The 18,175-nt window shown below is 44.7% G+C and overlaps 1 protein-coding gene across 1 annotated transcript in view; it reads right to left on the bottom strand.

Moving 5' to 3' along the window:
• E2F6 (E2F transcription factor 6) overlaps positions 1-18,175 on the bottom strand; it is a 183,472-nt gene that overhangs the window by 67,651 nt on the left and 97,646 nt on the right. Inside the window, exons 4-5 of the mRNA XM_086926331.1 lie at positions 9,581-9,733; positions 9,224-9,338 (exon numbers count right to left, since the gene is read on the bottom strand). Of these exons, the coding sequence (XP_086782457.1) occupies positions 9,224-9,338; positions 9,581-9,733 (268 nt within the window). The remainder of the gene's footprint in view (positions 1-9,223; positions 9,339-9,580; positions 9,734-18,175) is intronic.

Genomic DNA, 18,175 nt, shown 5'->3' with positions numbered 1-18,175 from the left:
GCGGCAGGAATGAAAGGAAATGTAAGGCATAACCTTTGCAGGCAATCTGCAGGACCCCACCTGCATGACAGAACTGCTTCCCAAAACCAAAAGAATCGGTGGAACACCTTGGTCACAGTTGTTCAGCCAACTTCAAAAGCAAGAGCGAGGCAGTTGGCATTGTTCAAGCGCTTCATCAGGGGAGTGGGAATGGCGTGAAGGAGGGAACTCTTTGACTTCTTGGGGTTTTTGTGCTTATTGGAGGACGTGGAACATGATGGAGACCGGCCTTGAGTACAGGTCTGCTGACTCCAGAAACTTAATTGAGCATTGGAGCTGCCTTCTTGTGCTTGGCAACAAAGTTCTGCCTTGTGTTCGCTTATAGCCTTCAGGTTCATCAACTTGCAGTCTCCCCAGGTCTTGAAGTCATGGGCCGACGAAGTTGTGGACCAACCCCAGATACTAAAATACCTGATGGAAGATCTGTCAGACATTTACTTGAGGTAGTCCGTACAGGGTTTAAAACTGGTCGGCTTAAAGGGTGACATTCCTTGGACACTGAAAACAACATTTTGCGAAGAAAATCAACGTCAGGGTCTCTGAGGGATGAGATGAAGCTCCGGATCTGCGTCTGGTTGCATGGAAAGAAAGGAACGGACCTCAGCGCTCAGGAGTGGTGCCTATATAGGCCCGCACATCACTTCTGGAGTGGAACTGCCATATGCAAATCAGTCTTGACTCTGTGCCTCATGGGAACAGTTCAGACCGAACTACCAGGCCAGGTCCTCCCTGGAACGGAAACAAGCATATGGCTGCGTCCAAACTGGGGTGGTGAAGTTGACGAAAGAACTATGGATTTAACCCAGATCTTTTGACTGGGGGAGAATGTTTGCTTTGGCAGCATTCCGTCCATCATTTGTTTGCTGTAACACTTTTCATCTTAAGTGGGATGGATATGCCCAGATGTGGGTCCCTTGCTCACTGTGCTACTGGATTCAAGCTAATTCAGAAAAGGGGGTGGTGATGAACAGAGTGTCTGAATTCAGCAGACCACTCTTACCCAGTCCAAAGATCAGGGCTTGATCCATCACAGTTTTTTAGCTCACTGCACCATCCCAGCTCAGAACCTGGCTACATGCAAATTAGTCTGTTCCTGTCCCAGTGCATGATGGGAACAGGGCAAACCAAACTACCAAGCCAATTCTTATACTGGGAAGGAAACAAGCTTCCGGGGACCGGTTTCTGGCATTTCAGCCGTCGTCGGCCCGGCTTGCTTGAATCCTGATGGTGCAATGAGCAAGGTACTCACATCTGAGTATACCCTTCCACGCTTATGGTGGACAAAATGATTCAGAAAAGGGGGTGGTGATGAACAGAGTGTCTGAATTAAGCAGACCACTCTTACCCAGTCCAAAGATCAGGGCTTGATCCATCACCGTTTTTTAGCTCACTGCACCATCCCAGCTCAGAACCTGGCTACATGCAAATTAGTCTGTTCCTGTCCCAGTGCATGATGGGAACAGGGCAAACCAAACTACCAAGCCTATTCTTATACTGGGAAGGAAACAAGCCTCCGGGGACCGGTTTCTGGCACTTCAGCCGTCGTCGGCCCGGCTTGCTTGAATCCTGATGGTGCAATGAGCAAGGGACTCACACCTGAGTATACCCTTCCACGCTGGATTCAAGCTAGCCTGGCTGATGAAGGGTGACATACACTGAAACCGGTCCCAGGATGCTTGTTTCTGGTCCAGGGAGGACCTGGCCTGGCAGTTCAGTCTGGACTGTTCCCATGGGGCCAAGATATGGAACGCCCTTCCTCTTAACATGCGGCTAATGGACAATGATTTCTAAACTTAGATATTTGACAACAAAAAATTCATTTGACCCAGTCAAATGTACTGGTGTAATCTGTGTTGCATTTCTAACAATGGGACGTCCAAGAGTAGCCATGAACTCTGTAAATGTGCATTAGATAAGATAAGCTTCTCCTTTATTCATGCGAAATGTCTTCATAGAGTTTATTTCCTCATGAGTTTGCCTGGCTCACACTGTAACAATGATAGCCTTTTAGCTCTGTGGCTTACTGTACCTACTGTTGAACCCAAAAAGGAACAACTGCATCCCTTTAGCACAAGACCGGAGGATAGTGTAGTAGAACGTCCGAAAGTTTACTAAGGGAGGTGGTATGGGATAGTCTAAGAACTCAATAAATCAAACAGCAGACATATGTTAATATCAACCAACCAAAGACTACTGATGAAATGCAGATGGTAAACACATGGCACACAGTTATACCTCAGGGAAATCACTGTGCTGGAGAGTTAGCCTGTACTAAATATAGGCTACTATCAGACCAGCCACCTTCTGAAGTAGTGCTTTGTGGGGGTTCGGGCTTTAGGTGCCCATATGAAAGCACATATTCAAGGTGGCAGCCATCTCCATTCCGGAGCACAGAGCAGGGGGTGACCAGTCATGAATGCATGATCTGGGGTGGCCATCCTTCCCTGAGCTACAATTGATCTAGGATTGGTTCATTCTGCAAAGCTAATCATCAACCCATCTCTTATATGAAATGTTTCCCAACTGCAAGAGTGCCTTTTGTATTCCTTCTCAACTGTCAATGTGTTTCCTCCCTCAAGCAGGAAAAGAGTGGTGTTGCAGTAAAATACCCATCAGGGACATCCAAAATGAAGGCATAAAAGTGGCAGAAGCTTCTTTAATCAGAAAGTTCAGAACCGGTTGGGCAATACACCTCTGGCAAGAATGGAGCATGGAGGGGGAAAAGGACTGTCCCTATACTTCAAAAGGAGAATTATTTCCATCTGACAATGTACGCTACTACCCACACTTGAAGCAACTAACACTAGCTTAACAAATTGGACATCCTTCTACCAACAAATGTTCTACTTAGCATGGAGACAACAGTCCTTCCAACAGGGCGAAAACTAGAGTTTACCAATCCCAGCATTTTTGATTGGTTAAACTGCTCGTATGATGTATTACACAAAGAGATAACAAAAGAGGAATAACTGAACCAGCAAGATAAAAGTTACGATTGTTACATAAAGGCTCAATACTAGGAAACAATGTGTACATGCCACTAAAAACGAAAACAAACATTTTTTAAATAAATCCATGCACAGGATATCCATAACAGATTCATGGGCAGTACCTGATAAATAGAACACATGTACAAAGCTACGCAGACAGATATGAAGTGCTTGTTCGTACTTTTATGGGATATGGGGAGGGAAGAACAGGAGTCACATACCATTCTCCAACTGATACGGTCCATGTGCGTGGTGCAAAATCAGGTTAAATGGTTTTACTCAACTTTTAACAGAATGATTAGGAAACCCCTATTGGCACTGCAAACAAAGTGGGAGGGGGCCCTAGGCACGGATAGATCAGATCGAGAATAGGAGAAAATGCTGGCCTATCCACAGAAGGTCAGGTGCAATATGGGTCTTAAATATATTCAAGTCAATTATCTTCAGAAAACATATCAGACGCCCAAGAACCTCACTGCCCTTGTTGTTCACTTGATGAAGCAGATTTCAGTGATATGACCTGGTCTTGTGCATATGCCCAGGAGTTCTGTGGATCGGTGGTTCCGAGGTTAAATGGAAGGCTTCACCATACTATGACTTGCACTCTGGAGGGGTTTATCCTGGGATCCTTTTCCAGGCCGAAAAAGAAGAAACTGAGGAACAGGCTCATAGATGTGGCCACATAATAATAATAATAATAATAATAATAATAATAATAATAATAATAATCCACATTTGTAAAGCGCGAACCATCACCAGCTAGGGTCTCTAGGCGCTGGGGGCCGTCAGGAAGATTAAGCAAGCTATTGCCCAGAGTCACATGGTGCTGGGCTAATCAGCCGCCGGCCCCGGGGATCGAACCGTGATCCCCAGATTCCGGAGTCAGACACCCTGGCCGCATACTGGTAAAAAGGCAACTTGTCATGACTTGGTAGTCAGTAGGGGGCTCGTGGTTTCCAGGTGAAAAGCTGCAGTTGAGGAATTGGCTATGGCGGAAGAATGAACGCTTCAGAAAAAGAAAATCGGCAGGTAAAGAGGTGACCCCATAGCTCCTCTTGGGTCAGAGGTCCTGGAAGCCTTTGAAAATCCTGAGGGAGGTACGGGGTCATCAGCCAATACACCTCACTTCATAATGCTGACCTCACAATGAGGGGGGTGGGCTTATTCTCCAATCTCTCATTCATGCGCAACCCGAAATGGACGCAGGATGAGGAATTGTTTTGACTGTTTTGTTACTGTTCATGCTTGCAGATCTATTCTGAACTTTAGCCACAAGGAACACTGGACATGAATGTCTTGACGCCATGTCAAAGGCGAAGGGGGGGGGGGGCCCTCTCTGAGCTCTAATACCAAAACTGAACTGTAGCATGGAGATATCACATTCTGGGGGTTGATTTACATATGTATCCCACTTATAGGCTTGGTGGACTGGGATTTAAAGCTAAGCGGACAGATAGTGTGAACCGAGCTGCAGGGCAGTGGTGGAACATTTTAGATAGGACAGCCTAGTATTGCAAGAAGCAAGTAATAAAAAGCTCAATCCTGCAAGTATAATCAGTGGCTGCCACACCGGGCAGCCCTCTACAGCCCAGTGAGCTGACAGAAGTCAGACAAAAAAAAGAAAGTGTGCCCCTCCAGAAAACAGAGCTCCGCTCTGCACCTTAATCTGTTTCTATGCAGGCCTTACATGCACATACATGCTTGACATATGTGTTGAAGTCAAAGATGAAAAATAAGCACAGACTTTCCAAATGGCAAACTCAGGGCAAGGGTGCATGCGCTTCAGAGCATGTAGGGGACCTTTTCCATTAGGGGTTAGCTCGGCGGTATAAGCTGAGCTAACCACAACGCCAGTCAAAACCTAATGCTTTGAATTGCTGTTAAATTACATCCATAATTGGTCACATCCACTTTCAAATCAGCTATTTACAATGGGTTCTAATGACAGAATTCATGTATAACATCCCAAGAATGAACCAAAGATGAAAGTCGAATGGTCTCAGTCAGAGCAAGAGAGTATCAACATAGTACGTAATATGCGATAAGCAGTGAGGAACAAAATCTCAAACTTTAACAAGCATTTGCAATGCAATAGGTCTCGCATTAGGAAAGTTTGAGCTATTGGTATTGTAAATGACAAATCTTGTATTAATGTTTTGTTTTAAAAAATAGCAAAAGTAATAGCTTTGTCATTTACAATGGCAAGAGTTATAACTTTCGCAAATGTGACACCTATAGCATTTGTAATGCAAGTTGTGTTGTATTTACCTGACATACATGTATTGATATACAAATAACAATGGCTTTTAATTTTTTTTAATAATGAATACTTAAAAAAAGTTATTGTAATTTATAATGGCAATAGCTTAAACTTTCGTAAATAACTTTTGTGAAGATAATGTTCACTGTATTTTATTGTGACGAAAATCCAAGAACAGAAGTGAAATATTAACATATTTCTGTCACATTTGTAATAAAGCTTGAAACATTGAGAGAACATATTTGAACCAGTTGTTGTTGAATGGTTGCACATATTGATGCTGTGGTGGCGCTGAGTGATGGTGTGATGGCGAACCAGTGATGCTGTAGCGTTCAGTGATGCTGTGGTAGCACATAGTGATATTGTGGTGCCCCTGAGTGATGCTGTGGTGGTGCTGAGTGATGCTGTATGCTATGCTATGTTTCGTTTTGCCATCCTAGGTTTTGTTTTTTTTATGCTATGCTATGCTATGTTTTGCTATCCTATGCTTTGATTTTTTATGCAATGCTATGCTTTGTTGTGCTATGCTATGTTTTGTTTTGCTATCCTACGCTTTGTTGTGCTATGCTATGTTTTGTTTTGCTATCCTACGCTTTGTTGTGCTATGCTACGTTTTGTTTTGCTATCCTACGCTTTGTTTTGTTATGCTATGTTTCGCTATCCTATGCTTTTTTGTGAGAAACTGTGATTGAGGGAGGGTGAGAGGGTTGTGAGGGTGAGTGGGTGTGAGGGTGTGTGAGGGTGAGGAGGTTTGAAGGTGAGGGTTGAGGGTGTGTGAGGGTGAGAGGGTGACAGGGGGTGAGGGGTGTGGGGGCGTGTGAGGGTGAGGGGTGTGGGGGCGTGTGAGGGTGAGGGGTGTGGGGGTGTGTGAGGGTGAGGGGTGTGGGGGTGGGTGAGGGGGGTGAGTGTGTGAGGGTGAGGGGCTGTGAGGGTGGGTGAGGGTGAGTGAGGGGGTGTGAGGGTGAGGGTCTGTGAGGGTGAGGGGGTGTGAGGGTGAGGGGGTGTGAGGGTGAGGGGGTGTGAGGGTGAGGTGGGGTGAGGGGGTGTGAGGGTGTGAGGGTGTGATAGTGAGGGCGTGTGAGGGTGAGCCCCCGAGAGAGACCTATTCTTGCAGAACGAACTTCTGCACTTATGCTGTGTATCTTCAGAAACCTGCTCATTGCGTGCCTCTGTAAAGAAATGTGTATTGTGTGCCGTGCATCATGTTGTGGATACCCTCGCCTCATAGGTTGTGTGTGTATACCTGGGAGAAGCCCGTACATTGCATACCCCCAGGGGACAGCTGCACATAACGTAATCTCCCTAGAAGATCTACACGTTGTGCGATCGGAGAGACGTCTGAATATACTGTATTCGTAACTATTGTGTGCTTGTAGGTGTAATCTGTTGGTGTGTGTGTACCACAGGAGAGATGGACATGTTTTGCATCCTAAGACAAACCTGCACGTTGGACATTACCTGAAGGTGACAGAGCGCTGTACAATAGGGCTAGTTACGTTACAAGAGAAAAGTGGTACACAATAGAACATTACAAAGACTAAAGATGAAGGGTACACAAATACAAAATCCAACACAGCACACAGGGGTGAGGAATGTACAGGAACAAATACAAATTTACAATTAAGAGCAAACGTTCAAGCGGGCCTGTAGAATGCTTGAAGGTCTAACAAGGTTGCCAGTGGGCCCCATGCAAGGTTGGTATATTCAGGCAAACACGCTGCATGCTGGAATCTGCGGGAGACAACAAAACTAAAAGGGGCACTAAAAAATCACAAAGAGCTGAGCTGTAATAACAGACAATGCCGGACCAGTTGTTGGTGTCACACACCACACGGGTGATTTGGAAGCTGGGTGCTATTATTCTTCCAGTGAAGGCGGGGGAGGGGTGTCTTGTGTATTTTATTTGGCAGCTTTTTTTTAGTGTGCCAGATCGAGGCTGTCCTGTTGCTGGCATACAAATTGAATGTGTTTCCTTTGCATTCTGTGCTATATATAGTCCTTCTAACAATGCTTTATATATCGGTTCTGAATTGGGCAATTTTTAATACCCCCTCTGAAATAGCCTATTCAGCTCTAGGTATCACCACATTCTACTCAGTGGAGTGGAACAGCTGCCATGGGCCCTAACGCAAGCAGAGCAAACGCCCCAGCCACACCCCTGAATGGATCTTAAAAAAACAGCAATTGGGGTACCCTCCTACCCTGGTATGCTATGCCTGTACATGTTGCCCCGCTGCTTGCTAGCCACTGCTTCGCCTTCTCAACTTAAAGAAGAAGAGGTCAAAGCTGCTGAGCGCACAATACATGTTGGACACGTTCAACAGGTCTGAACTTCTTGTCAAATATTGTGCATTCTGGTACTTGTAGTTTATTGAATGGCCTACAATGTCAAATCACGGTTGGCTAATGTGGATCACCTGACCTCCAGATATTGCGAGCAAAAAAGCTTCATCAGAATAATCCAGTCTGTACTTCGCTAAAACCATCACCAGTAATCCAATTAGAGAGGCGAGCATACAGCACAGTGAGCCTTAGCCGAGGTCACACTTTGAGCGCGAGGTCAGCACCTGAGGCAATGAAACTATCATGGCAGCCATCTAACGCTGTGGCCTCAACAAAGAGGCCTTTCTGTGTGCCCACATCTGCGCATGCATTCAATTTAACCAGCATTCTGTGAAGGAAACCAGGGTACAATGGATTTTGTGGGGGAAGGGACGCCCATTCTAAAACGCAAGTTATAAAGACTGTCTTGCGTGCAATGTAAATTCTGTGCACTTTTTCTTATTGGATTCAGTGGGCCATTCAAGGCGCTATGCAGGTACACGTATTTCACGTTCGAAGGATTATAACAACATTGACCAAACCTTGGTGGGAAGGAGTCGGAGTTTCTCGCTTGGCCTGTGTGTAAAGGTCACTAGGGCACAGTTTGTTTTCTTTTGGGTAAACAGTGACTATTTGTTTCTGCGCTGCCCTCAAATTAACCAAACCACAGCATATTCACAGCGCCTCCAAAATAACAGGATAGAAACATTTTTCAAACAACCTGAATGGCAGGGGTGTAAAAGGAGGCGAGAAAGGAGGAGAGAGGAGAGAAGAGGGGAGGCAAAGTGGCAGGAAGAAGAGAGAGGGCATGAAGGGATCGAAGGCAAGGGAAAGAAAGGGAAGATGGACGAGATTAAGAGGAGCCACAGATGGACTTTACAACAAGGCAGTGCTGGGAGGGGGGCTGGGCACGAAGGAAGGAGAAATGAGAGTCACGGCCTGGCGGCCGTGAAGTGTGACGCAGTGGGCGGGAAAGCAGATCTCTTTGAAGCAGGCAGGAGCAAATGGTAAGGGGAGGAGAAATGCTGCTGGAAGGCTCGGGCAAGCTCATGCACGAGGACGTGCACTTCTGGAAATCCCCTTTGCTTTGGAGAGCTTAGTTTAGCTCTTGGTTTCACCCCAATAGGGCTCGCCTATTATATCCCTGCGGGATATTAATAGGCAGTAGCCTATGGTTCAACAATATTTCAGCCTATTAACTCAGTAACAGTAATTGAAAGGCAAAATCAAAATTTGTTTTAAAAGTTTGCATCACTTTAGAGTGAGAAAAATAATGCTATTGTTTGTATTTTAACGTGGGGAGTAGTTATTTTAACGTGGTGAGAAGTTATGACCTAACAGGAAGGATAATATTATCTAGGCATTGGGAGCGGTTTAATTCCAAGATATTATGGTTGAGGGGAAAATGAAAACATCAATGTGATGCATTTGGTCTCATTGCGATATCTTAGACCACAGTTTTAACTGAGGGTTTCTAGAGTGTTTGCTTTAATAAACGTTCTTAGTGTGAACAATAAGCCCTTTGGTAGGATCACTTTCAACCACTATCCACAAACAAACTAACATTTCATCAACCGTAGGTATTAAAATTTACAAATAGAAAATCTTTTACCTCTTTTGGAGCAGGTACTTCCAGTTTGGTTTCTTCTGGAGCTTTGATTGCAATGACTATTTGCTCGCTGAATGCTTGTACGCCAAGAATATCTTGATATGTTACATAAGCTAGAGTTCGGTAGTTAAGGATTGACATACCCAAAAAGCATGCAGAACATTTTCCAATTTCTTTGCATAAATTGGATTTCGTTTTTCATTACTATAGAGGAAACCCTGTTACGTTAGAGACTACAAGAGGAGGAATGAAAAATACTTGCTCTAAAATACATGTTTAAGAGTTACAACTCTGCCAGTTTAAAAATATTTACTAAAAATTGGAACATGGTTCTGTGGGTTGGTCACCCTAAAAGGATATTTTGCATTTTCTTTACGATCTGTCATTTCAAATAATTGCCGAGCACAATTTTTGATTAATTCGTCAAGAGCTTCCTCCATTGCTGATAAATCTGTTAAATCTTTGGGTGTAGCCTTTGGTACATTCGCAGCAAGATAACTGGCCTCAGAGCCTCTAAAACAAAAAAACTAATTTAACACAAAAAGAGCTTATGTCTACAAACACCACACCGTTGGCGGATTTCATTGAACTTAAAATTGAAATTACAACACATCCAATGAACACCACAAGAGCTGAATAAGAAGTAATCAACAATAGGTTACATTTAATAAGTTATTTTTAAACTGTCCATTAATGAGAATAAAGAAGGTTGTGTTAGGGGATAAATAGTCAAGTAATTTGGCATCACTTACAAACCCACACAGCACACCAAGTCATTCCACAAATTACCATATTATGCTTAGATTCAGAGACCGAGCAGTAGTGACACAAGACGTGCTATCATTTATTTGCTTTAGATTTTATTGAAAGGTTTAACTACGCATTGCAAGAGGAACAGTGCACAGAAACTAATATAGTCATTTAAGAAACTGCAAATAAAGATGAAATCGACTAAATATCGCAGGAAAAGAACTAGTGCCCACAGCAATAAATCTATTGTAAAAGAATTAACGGTTTGACAACTAACCAGACTACAAAGAGGACACACACTAAAAGAGTAAGGAAAAGTAGAATACAGGTTTTACATGTTTTGACACTATACAGAAGTTCCATGCATACAATTCACAGAAATCATCCAATATATATTAAATTCGACCCCAGTGATTTAAAATACATTATCTGTTCAGATCTACATATTAACAAAATATCTTTAGGCCTATTCTGTATATTAAGGGTGGTCTCTGACTTCCAACGTCTGAAGATCAATTTTTCTATCTACAGTTAGGTTAACATAATGGGAGGGTTTCTCCTTGTGATAGAGTTTCCCTATATGCTATTGTATAAAAAATGTTATGTACTTAATTTGTTTATGTAGCTATTGGCTGGCTGACAAAGGAAGACCGAAGTATTAAGGTGATACAGTAACTTGGTATTTTTCCACTTGCTTCCATACCACTATTTTATCCAGTCTTTACTGCAATGAGATGGACTCAATTTAATATATATTTCTTAAATAAGTTTACCAATTTTTTTTATAAGATGGAAGCTAGTTGCTAGGCAACATGACATTGACGCGAGTAGAAACACTCCAAGTCTTATACTTGTAAGCTAACTATTTTCTAATTTTGTGCTTACATTACAGTAATTCAGGAGTTTCAAAAATGGCACTTGTTAAATTTAAATTAAAGGATATCCTCCGTAATGTGTAAATATTTTTCCACAGGGCACTAGTACATGTTACCAAGCAAATTATTTTTTTTGTTTGAGGAGGTAGCTTATCCGTACTAGGTAAGAAATATAAATTAAATAAACCCTCTGAGCCCCTTTCAGTATTACATCAGCCTGGCACTGCAGCTGTATCTTCCTAAAACAGAACGGCAAGTTTTCAGGAAGGCTTTATAACAGTGTATAAGAGAAGGGAATTCAAAACATTCCGCTTAGTATGAATGAATATTAACTTTATTAGATTTGGTCTGAAAATCATAAACTCACTGAATAAAAGCACAAAATCCACAACAAACAGATATTATAACAGTCATAGGAGAAGATACACATGCTCAATCAAAATATAAAGCAAGCGGACGATCATCCAAAGAATAAAAAGTTAAATAACAATTGACCAATATATGCAATCGTTAAATTAGTTCAGGTACAGTGTAAAATGGCACATGAAAATTGTGATAAACAACGCATTTCGGGCGACGGTAAAAGTTGTAAAAACAGAAGGGCAGGTCTCAACTGACAGATTCAAAGGTAAGAGCAGCTGAAGGACAAGCTGATGGTGCAAACTATTTAATTTGGGACATATCAGTACTATGTATGAAGTATCAAGAAGGGAAATTTTATCACAGGTACAGGCAGGAAGCGGTGCAGTTGTCGTCCAACCCCCTTGGAAAACATCAGCTGATGGGGCAGATTTAATCTAAAATAGGTCAATAATCTAAGGGGATAGCTGTATAGCCCCATAAAAAAATGGCACATCGAGCTCTTAATCAAGCCAACAGCCTCTCGTTCTGCTGCCACCCTAGCGTGAAAAGTCTGCTTCAGTCAGGCAAGATCCCCTTTCACTATGTAGTCAGGGTTTAAAAAAATCTCCAGTCTGCCCAACTCAGTAAATCTTCTCGTGATAAAAAAACATCCAGGGTATACGGGACATGTGAACCAAAGTCATACAGTAGAGTCTTTTGAGATTTAGCTCTTCCTTCAGTCAAAGGGATAACCATAAAAGCAGGGCCGAAGGCAAACGAGATCAGAAATGTAACCCCTGCTCCAATTCTTCCTGAACCCACCCCCAATTCTTCCTGTAGTCTCTCACTGGGGATACCTTAGGGGACATTTAAGTGACATCTCATAAAATCATGTTTAGCCACCAGTAAGCGAGCAGATTATACATAGCCCCATATGTCACACCCCAAACTAGCTGCAGGAATGCACTTGGCTTTATAGACTTTGGGAGTCGACTCAACGTGGGTCTGGTCTAGGCGTTTCGAAACCACACTGATACTGCTCGTCACCCTTTAAAAGAGCATGCTATTTTTCTTGAGCAAAAGGTTGACAAGAAAAATGGGAGTCCAGTAGGATGCCCAGATAAGAAAAGGTCTCTACCCTACTGACAGGGTGGCCCTTCACCAAAAATGTTTTGGAGCTAGTATTTCTAGGTCCTATAACCATAACATGGTACTTGGAATAGTTAGTCACGAGGTCAAGTACATCCATGAAAATGACAAAAAGATCTAGGAGGCTCAGTAGAACCTTGGTTGTGCTTGCTAGTAGAACAGCATCATCTGCGTACAAGAATGCGGGCAATGAGTGACCGTTAACGCATGGGACATCAGTCTCAAGTTCTGATAGGGAGGACTTCAAACCATTAATATAGAGAACAAAAGAGAAAGGATACAACTCTGGAGCACCCCTCTATTTAAACTAGAAGACTGGGTACATTCACCATTGGTCCCATCCTGACCGAGGCGGTAAGGCCCTCATGCAGGAAGGTGACCGGGGCCGGCTTGATACCGCCCATTGACCCCAGCACAGACCTGAATTTAGCCCCGTTATCCCCATCAAAGGACGAGCTTAGATCCATGAAGGCAAAGTGGCTGTAGCCCCCCCCCACCCCCACCCCTACCCCTTGAATGTTTTAAGATCAACAGATCGAGATTTAGGTTTCGCTCAACAGTCCCCTGCCCTAAACCTACACTGGATCTCTGATAGTACCCACAGATTACAATGGTTTAAGAGGACCGGCTTATAACTTTCACTTCAATATCCCACAAAGAAATCAGGCCACAGCATGCGGGGACCATCTTAGTCCCCTCTTTAAAAATGGGCACACTCATGGAATGGCACCAACTAGTTGGAAACAAGTACCTGTATGAAGATGTTGCAAGCACTATATGGACACACGGGTTGATGGCAGATTTAAACAGGTACAGCAGAATCCCATCCGGTCCAGGGGCCTTTTCAGAGAGGGACAAGATGGCTTTCCAAACTTCCTCGCACTGAAAGGTGAGCATTTAGTCCTCACAGCCGCTATACTGTGAATCCAAACTCTCTTAAGACCATAAATAGCCACAAAATGATCGAACCAAGCCTCTGGGGTAAAAGTGAGAGTTTGCACCGATGTTTGCTGTAAATGAAGTAGAGGGTGGTTCACTATACCTCCCCAAAAGGCTGCACTGTCCCGCAAGGCACAAGCTCCCAGAAGATTGTCCCAAAGCCCCCCTTTTTTTTTTAAGGCTTTCATTCTCTCATTGCATGCAGGGCGATAAAGGTACCTTGACTTCTTCGTGATCCCGCAGCACTATACGAGCCTGCAAACATTTGTCAAACCATTTATTTGGGGCCACCAAATGTACGGCACTAGGCAGAGAAAAGGCAGCCTTATAAACCCTGTGAAACTAGAAAAATCAGCCAAAATGTTGACATTGGAGGCCTCCTCATCGAGCAAATATGAAAATCATATAGACCGGAGGAAAGCAGCTATAAATTAAAATTGGCAGGAACTACCTTCTCCCCTGATCTTTTAAGCAGACTTATTCCGTATATAAACCATGGGCCTTGGCCGGTTTCACAGACCACCGGAAAATAGCCAACAAAGGGTTATGATAATTTTGTGGGCACCTGCAGCCTCACCTTGAAGGGTCCCCCGACTGCGACCGGATCTGAATAAAAAACCCGACACGACACCCCTGCACCTGCAGCTCCTTGGTGTTGAAATGTCCGACAAACTGTATCCCCGTGTCCAACAACACTCCAACTTCATACTCCAGTTGCTGGCCCCTTCTCCAAGCCTCCGATGCCTAATGTGCACTCTGCCGCCCGAGTGCCGCAGGAGGGGCGCTTTTGGTGACTTTGTGCCTACATTTTGATCCCTGTGCCAGACTCGGAAACCACAGGTACCTACTCGTGACCGGTGCTCTTTAGAGTACTTCCTGTCTCCATAGCACTACATTGGGCCAGACCTCTCCTTTGACCTCTGCACCCAGCCACCACTGCGCTGCTGAGGGTGCACTCACCTTACCTACCTGACAAATGCCCTATGTAAGTTCTACCAACTCGAGACTGAACCACAAAACCGAGTACTTACCTGCAAGTCTCTTTTCATGTTTTCCACCATATGAATACATTGAACTGTATCACTGCCGATCTTTGTCCTTGCAAAGTCTAAAACGGTATTTTGATTGACATGTACAGAAAGCTCTTAAAACTGTAAAGTATTTATTGCATTTAAAAAACCATACTGCATTCTTGAAAAGTATTGCCAGTTTTACAAACTGTATAACTTACCTGCACTAAGTGATTCTTGGTTCTAGTAATAAAATGAAGTAACAACTTTGTATACAAACAATTGGTCTGGATTCAGTCTTTGAGTGTGTAACATCAGTTCTTGCCTGAGTGGGTACAATAAAAGCTCAACAATACCCTCTGATAAGCAGAACTGCTCAGCCCAGCTACTATTAACTTGAGAGTAAGGTATTATCTATTTTAACCTCTGCCATACGTTTGGGGACTAACTGGATTGTGATACCATACCTCTTTTTGGTATAGTATATACAAATCCAGCTTCCTACAATTGGTAAGGAATCGGAGGCTAGATCAAGTTTCTACCAGATAAGGCATTACCCAAGGTAAATAACTTGTCTATCTGATAGAGACATCTAGCGATAGATTCTTTACCTTTGAATAGATACCCAAACAATATCGTCCCCAGAGGAGGGACTTAGGACAAGTTTAAAACAGGAAGTCTTGCAGGACAGTAGTGCTTAGTAAACATGTGCAGGGATGCCCACATTGCTCCCTGAAATGTCGAGGACTGGAACTTCACATTGCAACGCTGTGGTAGCAGCCTTAGCTCTGGTGGAATAAACTCTTACGACTTCAGGAGGCTGCTTCCTCGCCAGAATGTAGAAAGCCTTGATGCAGAGGACAATGCATTGTGAGAGTCCTCTTCTGCACCGCACAACCTTTCTTAGCTTCTGTGTACCCCATGAAGAGTTGGTCGTCCACATGGAGTTCTTTAGTGCGGTCAAAGTAGAACGACAATGATCTTTTTGGATCCAGACAGTGGAGTTGCTCCTCTTTCTTAGAGGGATGCGGAGGAGCAGAGAAAGTGGGCAAGGTGACACATTGCCCCACATGGAAATGTGCTACCACTTTTGGTAGGAAAGAGGCCCTATTGTGAAGGACCACATTGTCAGGGAATAATGTCAGGTAAGGCGGCTTGGATGACAAAGCCTCAAGTTCACTCTCCCTCCTGGCGGATGTGATTTCAACTAAAAAGTCTGTCTTGATGTTAAGCAGCCGGAGGGGGCAGTTGTGCTGAGGTTCAAATGGAGTCCACATTAGGAAAGGAAGAACCAAATTAAGGTCCCACTGAGACATGATGAAAGGGTAAGGTGGGAACATATGGAGAATGCCTTTGAAAAATCGATTTACAGTGGGGGATTTAAAAAAAAAAAAAAAAAAAAAAAAAAGGGGTTTGTCTGGCAGTCACAAAAAGGCAAACAGGGCAGAAAGGTACCCTTTAGAGTGCCCAGAGCAAAGCCCCGTTGGGCAAGTGTTAAAATAAAAAGTAAAATATCAGGTAGGGAAGCAAAAAGAGTGTCAGTAGACTTTTTTTGTACAGTATATTACAAACTTGTTCCATCGGCATGCGTACACCGACATGGTAGAGGGACGCTGGGCTGCCAAAATAATATTACAGACTGCAGGAGGAAGGTTGAATGTTGTCAACTGCAACCACTCAATCTCCACGCAAGAAGGTATGGAGTTTATAGGTTCGGGTGGAGAACCTTCACCTGCTGCTGTGACGGAAAATCCTCCCGAAGTGGTAGCCTGATTGGAGGATCGATGTTCAGTTGGAGAAGCTTGGGATACCAGACTCTGGGCCACAAAGATGACTTGGGCCTGTCAGCCCTGATCTTCTTGAGAACTCTGCGCAGGAGTGTGATGGGCAGAAAGGCATACAGGAGGTTTGAGCTCCACTTGAGAAAAGCCACTCGAAGCGAGAGCCACCTTGGAAACTCCAGTGTGTAAATCTGCTAACATTCACGTTCACAGCAGAGGTGTACAGATCAAACCAATGTGCTCTCTGCTGTTAAAAGAGACCTTGCATCACCTCAGGATGAAGAGGTCATTCATGATCCACTAGACATCGACGGCTAAGTTAGTCTGCTCTGGCTCTCAGCAAACCTGCCAGGTATGGCACTAGCAGGGATATGCCCTGGTGTTCGATCCAGACATGGAGCGAGGAGCAGTCTTGGAGAGGAGGGAGTAGCCCCTTCTGACTATCTGGAAGACCCACTGTCTGATGTAATTTCGAGCCAGTAGTGAAGGTGATGGCAGATCCTGCCGCCCATGATCTTGAAGGGAAAGACTAGGAGGGTTTGGGGACTGGGGCTGCAGGGGAGGCGGTGGACTGACCGGACCTCTGGATGCCTAACCCACTGGGTTGGAACAAGGTGCCCTCTCTGCCACGCAGAGGTTGCTGAACCTGCGAGGTCTTATGACTGGTGTTGGGCTGGCACAGCTGAAAGCCCCTTCCGTAGCCACAAAAGAGGCAAAAGGCAGGCTGCAGAGGAGTGGCAACTGAGAGGCCCAAGGACTTAGCCCTAACCTGAGAGTACTTAAAGTGCTCCAGAGCCATGTCTGCTAAGAGATAGTTGCAATAAAGGGCATGTCCATAAGAGAGACCTGGACATCCCACATAAACCCAGAAGCCCTCAACGAGGCGTGACGTCGAACAGGCACAGTCTATGAAATTGCTCTGCCCAGCGAGTCGGTCGAGACCACAACGGATGGTGAACTTTGCTGCATCTCTTCCATCTGATATCACTTGGGAGAGGATGGCCCGGGCCTCCTCCGGGACATGTGGCAGCACTTGAGCAAACCGTTTCCCATAGGAAGTGGGAATAATGGTCCAATAAGCATGCAGTGCTCACCAATCGCAATGCAAGGATGGTGGAAGAAATAATGTCTTACCCCAACTATCCAGCCACTTGGATTACCTATCCGGGGGGCGGAAGGGTACATACCATGGGAGTTATTAATAGGAGCCTCTGTGCTGGGTTTGGATCAGGTACCCAGGAGGACATCTGTAAGGGTCTCAAAGGGTATCAAGGTTTCCAAAGTGGAGACACCTGGCTGCAAGATCTCTGTCAAGATATTAGTCTCGACCACCATCGAAGGTATCTGAAGGTCCAGGACCTCAGCCGTCCTTCGCACCACCACAGCAAAGGATGCTTCCTCCTCTGTAGCCATGGTAGGGAAAGAAAGAATGCCAGAACCTGGAGAGGTGTACAGTCTACTGGCCTCACCAAACTCCTCACACCAGTCCATTACATGTTAGAGATGGTCTTCTAAAGTGTCCCTTGACACTTTCCAATCTTTTTGCACTCCTAGCCTTTCGGAATAGGGCTCAAGAAACGACCTCAGACCTGGAGGTTCTGTCAGCGCTGGTATTGGCGTCGGTCAACGTGGTACTGGCTCCAGGTCATCAGATATCAGAATGGGGCTGGCACAGGCAGCGCCCAGAGAATCGTTGTCAGTGGAGGTCGCAAAGGCACGACTGGCGCCAGACCGCACCCATTCCCATATCCATGGGGAGACATACGCACAAGAGCAGAACCCAATGGAGCCCCCTCTGACCTTATGGGCTCGAAGGTGCACCAGTCAGGTTAGGCCGCACATATAGGATGCATATGGCAACATAATTATTTTTACACTGGTCAGTGGTCTCTCTGCCTCCAGGTATGGCGTGGAGGGGCAGAGCCGACCAATCACAGGTTCTGTAGAACAAGGCCTAAAAAGTAGAGGCTCCTCGGTTGTGTCGGCCATCGGATGGGGAGAAGTCGAAGCATGCTTTGTCTTCTTCAGTTTCTTATGCCTCCAACCTGACGTCTTCAAGTAGGAGGAGAAAGACTCGGGACTCTCAGAGCAGTGCCCGGGGCTTCCTCT

This window comes from Lissotriton vulgaris, chromosome 6 (genome assembly GCF_964263255.1).
Source record: "Lissotriton vulgaris chromosome 6, aLisVul1.2, whole genome shotgun sequence".
In the NCBI taxonomy this organism is placed as follows: Eukaryota; Metazoa; Chordata; class Amphibia; order Caudata; family Salamandridae; genus Lissotriton; species Lissotriton vulgaris.
The sequence above is the reverse complement of the archived record's forward strand: the minus strand, read 5'-3'. Positions and strand labels throughout refer to the sequence as shown.